The 8,807-nt window shown below is 28.3% G+C and overlaps 1 protein-coding gene across 1 annotated transcript in view; it reads right to left on the reverse strand.

Moving 5' to 3' along the window:
• Positions 1 to 1,836: 1,836 nt before the first annotated feature.
• LOC107451595 (1,4-alpha-glucan-branching enzyme) overlaps positions 1,837 to 8,807 on the reverse strand; it is a gene marked incomplete in the record, with an annotated part of 27,480 nt that continues 20,509 nt past the window's right edge. Inside the window, 5 exon segments of the mRNA XM_071186830.1 lie at positions 1,837 to 2,314; positions 3,004 to 3,121; positions 4,128 to 4,258; positions 5,464 to 5,648; positions 7,917 to 8,088. Coding sequence (XP_071042931.1) covers positions 2,267 to 2,314; positions 3,004 to 3,121; positions 4,128 to 4,258; positions 5,464 to 5,648; positions 7,917 to 8,088 — 654 coding nt within the window.

Below are 8,807 nucleotides of genomic sequence, written 5' to 3' on the forward strand. Positions count from 1 at the left end.
AAATTTATTAAAGATTTAGTGAAATCATTATGAAACATTTACTGAATTGATTGTTAAAACAGATCGAATATGACTGTCTGCAGTTGGACAAAGTATATGTATCACCTTTAGCAAAAATGATTCTAGAAAATACGTAGACATGCGTGTAAATGTATGTAACCATCAAAAACGCTAAGGAGATCTGCATAAATTAAGTTTTTGTCCAAAATGTTTTAACCAACTTCAGCTTTGCATCGAATGCTTTCACAAAAACAGTTTTTTTTAATAATTATACAATGTTGTGGAATATCTGTACAAATATTGTAGAGGTTTTGTAAAAAGTTAAATAAATGACACCCCAAAACGGCAGTCAAGGACTGATGTGAATGTTCAGAGCCTGACTAAGGCAGGGACATACAGGGCAGTTGCTCCAGGCCCCCACATTCTGAAATTTTTTAAAAACTGCAATTTTTCTTACTCAACTTTCAACACCCTAATAATTTCTATGATTGATTGATTGAATGTAGGGTTTAGTGGCACAAGGTCCAAAAGAGGACATGCTGCGCCAAACAGTACGGTAAAATAGTTTAAAAGTCTAAGTGCATTCAAATTTAATTGTAATACATTTATAACTGATAAAACAGTACTAGCAGGTGAATAAGACAAGATTAAAGATTTAAATAAAATCAGATAAAAAGTATGAATAAAATCAGATATAGAGTATGAGTACAGTATAATACGCAGTAAGTAAAGTGGACGAAGGTGATAAGATATTTACAAAAGTGTATAAAACAGTAGACGTGTTAAAATTTTTATGTGTAGTTAAAAATACCAACGACACGTAAAAATGCTGAGATCATGTCAAAGTTAAAACACAGTAAAATTTTGTGAGACAAGTAAAATGGTAAAAAGTGAATAAATCATGAATAAAATAAAACTTATATACAGTTTAAAATGCCAATAGCACGTAAAAATGCAAAAATGTTAGGATGATGAGAGTCACCCAACAAATCTCCCATAGATAAAATAGAACTACCAAAAAAGGTAAGACGATGTCTGTTAAAACACGGGCAAATGATTAAAATATGGTGAATCGAAAGTAAAACATCACAAGTGTTGCATTGAGGAGGTGGTTCACCAAACAACAAATGTAGATGGGTCAGTCTGGTGTGTCCGATTCGCAGACGGGTAAGTTTAACATCTGCACTACGTAGTCGCAGAGCAGGAAAGGGTTCCAAATTTGATTTAGTAGCGTGCAATTTATTATTCACTTGGTTATCCCACTGTTGCTGCCATAAAAATTTTATATACCTTTTAATATGTATTTTTATATCTAAGAATGGTATAGATAAGTTTAGGGCAGTAGTGGCAGATCGCGCTGCTGTATCGGCTAAATCATTGCCTGTGATTTCTACGTGACTTGGAACCCAGCAAAACAAAATATCGAAACCATTCCTCTGAATTTTAAATAGTAAATGCGGTATAAAACACAAAATGGGATGAGTTTCATTGTCAAAATGTTTGAGTTGGCGCAATACGCTCATACTAATAATTTCTATAAAATCGTACAAATTACAGTTAAATCGTAATAATTGACACCTCTGGGGATTTATTTTTAAAAAGTAAAAATTCACCCAACACATTCACATATTATCTCTAGCGTTGCCAACTTGGGTAGAAATACACATTATTTTCTATACAAATGCTGTACGGTATTAAAACCATAAGTTTTTTATGAAGTACAATTGCTTTTAAACTATGGTTAACGTTGGTTGAAATTTGTTTTCATTAAATAATTTTCTGTTGACCAATTTTGTAAAAGAAAAAAAAAAAAAAAAAAGAATCATGCAAATTAAATCAACACATCCAGTAAGTACTTTAATGCAATAAAAATGCAATTATATTTATTACAAAAAATCTCATAAATTCTAAGTGCTCAACAGTGCTTTTTCACATATATTTTTCTCAATACATAATTTGGTTTGACAAACATTTATTTACAATGTTATACCAGAAAAATATATATCTATAACAAAATAAAAACTTAACATGTTGGTTTAATTGCAACTGTAATCACTTGTATTAGTGACCAATGGTAATGTCCCTTTTTTTAAAAAAAAAAGTGTAAAATCTACAAAAATTAAAATAATAAACACTAGGGAAAATGAACGTTTTCAAAAAATATATCTAATCTAATGGCACAAATTGACTTGTTATTTTGAATAAAATAATAAAGACAGATTTGGCAACATTTTGTACTTTCATCAGATTCGAGTCTTTAATGTCATCAGTCAGCCTTAGCATAGACCAATGCTACTCTTGATGGGATGTATATCTAAAATATATATATACATATAAAATATATATGTATATTACAATAATATCTCTTGTATATATTATCGGCAAAGTAAGAAAAAGACATTGTATAAAATAGAGATTTAATACAATTGCAGAGAAAGAAACGATACATTAGTTAATATACATCAATACAAAATCACTCCTTTATGCATTTACTATCACAAGCAACCAAACACACTGAAGGGCCATTCTCACTACTTGCAGTTCATGCAACTCCTATCACTGTCGAATGATAACTTGATTGGTGAATATTCTGTGGAAAAACTCACCAACCAGGTCTTCCATTTTTCTCGACCGTAATCAGAGGTGCGTGAATCGCATGCAGTGAGAGCGGTCTCTGGGTGTCTAGTAACTTCTAAAAACTAACCAATTTTTTCTCAGAAAAGCATGAAAATTTTCCTTTTTTTAAATTTCCCAGATTATTTTGATTTAATTACAAAATATCTGAGATTTTCAGGTTTTCTTTAGGATGTATGAAGCCTGTAAATGCACAAATCACATGATGTTGCGTTTAGGTTATGGCAAAGTAAAAAAAAAAAAAAAACACATTTCTAACAACTGTAATGCAATTGTTATTTAACTACTAGCGGAGAAAACAATCTTCAAAAAGTGTAAAGTTGTCAAATATGCATTTAGTCACATAAGAATGAATTTAAAATTACTTACATGCATTGAATTCTGTCTACCACAATAAGACTCAGGGAATGTAAAAAACTCGGTGTTGTGGTCAAGCCGTTTGTGTCCACCAAATTCTTCAGAATCACTGTCTAATACAATTTTATATCTAACAAAGTGTTAAGAAAATGTTTGGTATTATAGGAACCAGTTTAAATTAATTTGTTATTATTTCACTTAAATTAATACTAAATTATATTAGAACACTCTAGAATTTTTTTTCTTGTATAATTATAGTAATAATGTAATCTTTTTAATCTGTGACTTTACAATTCATAAATTTCTGTGAACTGCAATAATTTTAAAATGCAAATAACCTTCAAACACGATTAATTCTTATTGAAAGTAAACTTTAAAATTTAAGAACTGCAGAGATTAACATTCTAGTTTACCAACTAGTGATCTCTGCCCGAGATTTACTGACGTCATTTGTGTATACTAAACATATCACATTGGTTTATCAGACATTTCATGCACACAAGAAAAAGAAAAAAAGGTAAAATGAAAATAAACAAAATTTACTCAAACTGCAAAGGAAGGAGTGAAAGGACTGAATTGCCAAGTATGCTGATCTGTACAATTAAAAAATTTGCACAAAAGAAAGAAAAAAACCTGTGAAAATATTGCTAAGATTCAAGGTCATGAGATTAGATGTAAAAGCAGGAGATTAAGATCAAGCCTTTGCAGGTCTGAAGGAAGATAACTTAGTCGATGGTTCTCATGCATATTTTCTTATAAAAACACATTGGATTAAGATTGTAAAAAGGAAATAAATTATGTCAGTTTTTCACTGATGTGCTCCATTAATATCAATATTATTTTTCCCTTCTCACTTTAGCACTTTTCTTAAAATATAGCTCACTTTAACATTAGATAAATATAAATGCAATAGTGGCAGACAAATAATTTTTAGCTCAATATAAACATACAATTTCGTCTTTTTTTTTACTATTAGTCTTTTAATAATGCCTTTTAAACTTCTCACTGCACAGGCTCTATAATATGCTGCTCTCATGACATCAAGTGTTTACCCTAAATACTTACAACTAAAAATTTAAATTTAGGATATTATGTCAGCCATTAGGAGTGTTGAACTATGTAACATAAAAGGATACTTTCCAGGAACATCAACACCAACTCTGTAACCGGGAAAACTTTTTGTAGAATGAAAGTTAAAAACAAAAACCAATCCAGCTCTATCAAATACTATTACTTTGTCATCTTCATGCTTCCAGCTCACATATGCCTAATTTAAGGAAAAAGAGCAATAAATAGACAAAAAACATGCAATCATCAACTTGCTTTCAAAAGAACACTAGTGTTTAAAACCCCCAAAATAAAACAAAAGAAAAAACTATTTAATTTATTCAAATAGAAAATTATTACAAAAAATATTGTCTTTTTAAATGTAAAGCTACTTTAGCAAATTAACACAAAATTTCCTTATTAAAAATGCTTCTCCAATGACTAAAAGAATAAAAAAAGTTTTTTTAATTAGAATGCAGCAAGAACTGACTTTGAAGTCTACCGTTATTGATGTATACAAGCCCTGAGGCAGAATTTTTTCGAACTTCCTTCGACAATTCTCTCTAGTACTAATACCTTTCTGAGAGACATTTTTAATAGTAGCAAATATATATGTTACTAATTTAAAGTAACAGAAGCGCTTTCTGCTCACAAAAAAGCCTTCATGTATAGAACAGAACAGTATATATATATATTTAATTATAAATGTAAGAATTTTTTTAAAAATCTAAATACAAAATAATACATATTCTAATATTATTGGCGATATTCTCCTGTTCTAAAAAATATTTGTTTAGTTAATCTTTTTCAAATTTTTGCTATTTGGAAATTACTTTTTGTAATATGAACCTTAGATTCTAGATAAAGTCAATCATAGCAAAATTTTTTTATTCTCAAAAGAAAGTAGGAAAAAAAAAGCATGAGTGCTTTTTTTCTACTTCCGATATGTGAGAAAGGTATTTTTTTAATATAATTTTGCAGAAAGGGGAAAAAAGTCCAGTAAAAAAAATATATTGAAAAATTCTGCATATAAAAAACCCAAACTTCTTCGCTTCCCAAATAAAAAATCTTTCTGCAAGATTTCTGTAATGTTCTGCGACAAAGTCGCCACGATTCTGCCATGGGGTATACAAGTTTTGATGGCTTGAATCGATGACAATTTCCTCATTGTTGTCAACAAATATCTATGACATATACATGTTTTGAAGTTACAATGCAGCATTATTTTTAGAGTGCAAGAAAATAGAATTACAATACAAATAATTGTATTTTACTATGCAATGAAGATAATGCTTCAATGTAATCTAGAAATTTTTATACTATTTTTCCTAATTTTTAGATGAAGGTATGGCACAAAAAAAAAACAAGTTCTTTGATGAAAATGAATATTTAGAAGCTAAAGTATAGTTAAAGCATAATACATACTGGATTAGAACACAGCCACAAATATTTATCTTCTAAATGATTCATCTCTCTATCAAAATTATTCAAGAATTTATAACGCAAGAGTTCATTGTCTACTAAGTTCCACTGCCTTCTGGCATGCTTATAGCTTTCATTGTTGCCCACTCTCGGAAAGTCAAGCCACTCAGGGTGACCGAATTCGTTACCTGCAATCATTTACACATAGATAGTAAAACTTTATTATTTATAAAAAAAATTAAGAAACTTAGAATTCAGAGGTGCCAACTTTTCAAGCAAGTTTTCAGTAATAATAATATAATAACACAGAAATATATATACATTTAGTGTTTAAGCAAGGGCAATTTTATGCTGCGTATCCTACTAAATTCTATATAGATATATAATATTACTAAAATTATGCATGAATTTACAATTAAATAAAAATGTAAACCTTAGGTACTTAAGGTAAAAGCTAAAAGACCTAAATTAAAATTATTAATTTTACTCATTAATAAGTTTATCTAAAATTTATTGAAGCTTAAATTAAGTACTAAATTAAAAATGATACAACACTGGCATTCTATAATCCATTATAAAATTAAATTGATTATTTGGAATCAATGTTCTAGCATTTGGATAAATTAGAATTTGCCCTTACTGCCTCTTTCATTTGAACAATGGAATATTTTTGGTCTCAGCTTTTTAGAAAGGGAAAAGATAAGATTTTTTTGTTTTTTTTTCTATTTGTTGTTTCTATCAAATCATTTTTGCTTTTTATTTATTGTATTAAAATTATTTAAGGAATAAAAAAAAAATTATCGTAGTTTAGTAGCAAACAACAAAATTTCAGAACTTTTGGTAGTTGAGGGAGAAAAAAACTTACTTGAAAATATTTTTTTTACAAAAATTCTCAAAAACTAAAATTTTTATTACTCTACCATAAGACCATAATCGTCACATTGAAATCTTTATAATTATGAGTAAAATGTAACAGTTAGCATCTCTAAATATAGATAAGAATTTCAACTTTTTACACATTTCATTCATTTAATAATTACTATCTCAGTAGTAGAAACTCAGTATTGGTCTTCAACACTATGCAGCATTATATATTTTAAATTTATTGTAAAATATGTGTACTCAAATGTTGCACATGATTTTCAAATATTGCATATGATTATCAAATCAATATTTCTGTATTTATTTTTCGATTCTAAACATTAGAGAAGCATCAAAAGAGGGTCCTACCATTTCTAAAGAAGTTATAATTACAGAAGATTTAATAAAAGTTTTGCTTTCAAATTTGTGAGACATCAATAAAAATTTTTTTTTTTTTTAAAAAAAAGATAGTTTTAAGATTTAAAATCAATTAAAAAATTTATTAATATCCCCCCCGAAAAAGAAACTTAAAAAATTTAACCAGTTGAAAATAATCCTAACACAGTAGATATTTGTAATAGCAATCTAAATTAACCTACAAAGAGATATACAACCTCCTATTAATCTATTAGAGATAATTTTACCAGTGTGTAATTATTATCAGTTGTAAAAAAGTTGAAGTATCAGGATAAGACTTCCAATCTTTTGCCCTATTGTATAGTGTTAATATAAATTTAATACTTGAATTTTTTTACCATCACAAAGTTATTCAGTGACTTGTGCATGATTAATATAAATGCTTATATAATGAAACAAAAATTACTAATTACCTAAATTTAATTTTCATTGTGATAAAAGGTTTATTCTAAGCGCATTTGTAATCAGGTCGTAACGAAACAGAACAGTTGAAAATATGGGTGCAGTAAGAATGCTACCAAGACTGAAACTTAAGTTTTATAATTAAACTTATTTTTCAAAACCAACAATGCATGTTTGGATTGCATGTTTAACCTATAGGTTAAACATGCATGTTAACCCAACAATGCATGTTTAACCTATAAGGCTATAAACTGCTCAAAATAATTAGGGGAGTACATATATATTATATATATACACATTTAATGTGTAATGTGCTCCACTAATTTTTTTGTAGTAAATGCATTATTATATGTCCTATTATATCAACACACACGTTTATCATCCTGAACTAAGCTAAAATTTTTGGCTCAAAACAAGGATTAATAGCCTAATAGAAAATACTTTTTGTTACATAAATAAGCTCAAGTAACATTACTCACAAAACACGATTATAACATAAAAATGCCATTGTGGGTGATTATCACAAATTGGAATGCGAGGAGAAATCGTAATGTGAAATTAGCGGGTCAATTTCTCAACATTGGTTGCATAAGTTGTACGAACATGTTCTGCAGGGATTTTGACTGTTCTGTAATGTGTGTTGCAGTTCTGATCATTTTTTTACTTTAAGGATCAATGCAAACAAAATATTTACTTTAAAAGTTTGATTATTTTTTAATACATAAACAATATAAAAAAAATTTCAAGAAAGAGTGCCAAGTATTAATGAAAATTACCTATAAAATTTAGCCATGCCTCACCACCCATAGCATGAGTAATTAGTCTAATCATCTTGTGCAGTGCGAGTCCCCTGTCAATAGTAGGCACTAAAGGAGAAAGTACAGACATGAAATCATACATATCTTTGTCCATTAACCAGAAGGCAATAGTTTTGTCCCCTACTAATGCCTAAAATAAAAAAGAGATACTTTTAGTTTATTAATTTTAAAAAAAAAAGAACAGATTTTGTAACAGAATTAAAGTTGCTAGGAGTAACTTTAGACTTTTTTTTATAAAAGATCCTGTTTTTAAGAAATTTTGAAAAATCTTTTCATAATTTTGTGAGTTTCTAAAAATGGGGCTTTAATTTTGTGATTGGCTTTTTGTCTACCACAAAACCTATGGTCTACCAGGACTTTTTGAGAAAGATCCCATTTTTGTGAATTTGTGAAAAATCTACATATAATTTTATGAACTTAAAATTATCTTAGAATTGTCCAGATTTTGTGACTAAATAAGGTAACATTTTTGAAATTGAATAAAACACAAACATTACGTCTTGAAATAATGAATTATGGACTTCCTCAATTTCAATTTTTAAAGAAAGAATTTTGTGAAGGGTTCACTTTTATGATGAAATAACTTGTGACTAGGACTGGGCGATATTGGAAATTATATATCGTGATATAGCGATGTATCGCGATATAGTATTTTTGAATTTCATTTACTTGTAAGGCACAGAAAGTCAGATTTCTATCAAAACTTCATACTCAGATTGATTTAAATCAATTTATAAATTTGAAGATATATATGTTTTGCTTAAGAAAGATATTAAATAAATTGACTACAATGTACAAATCTTACTTAAAATATTTATTGAAATGTTTGTTTAGAAATTCATAATACGC

The sequence above is a fragment of the Parasteatoda tepidariorum genome, chromosome 10, assembly GCF_043381705.1.
Source record: "Parasteatoda tepidariorum isolate YZ-2023 chromosome 10, CAS_Ptep_4.0, whole genome shotgun sequence".
Classification (NCBI taxonomy): domain Eukaryota; kingdom Metazoa; phylum Arthropoda; class Arachnida; order Araneae; family Theridiidae; genus Parasteatoda; species Parasteatoda tepidariorum.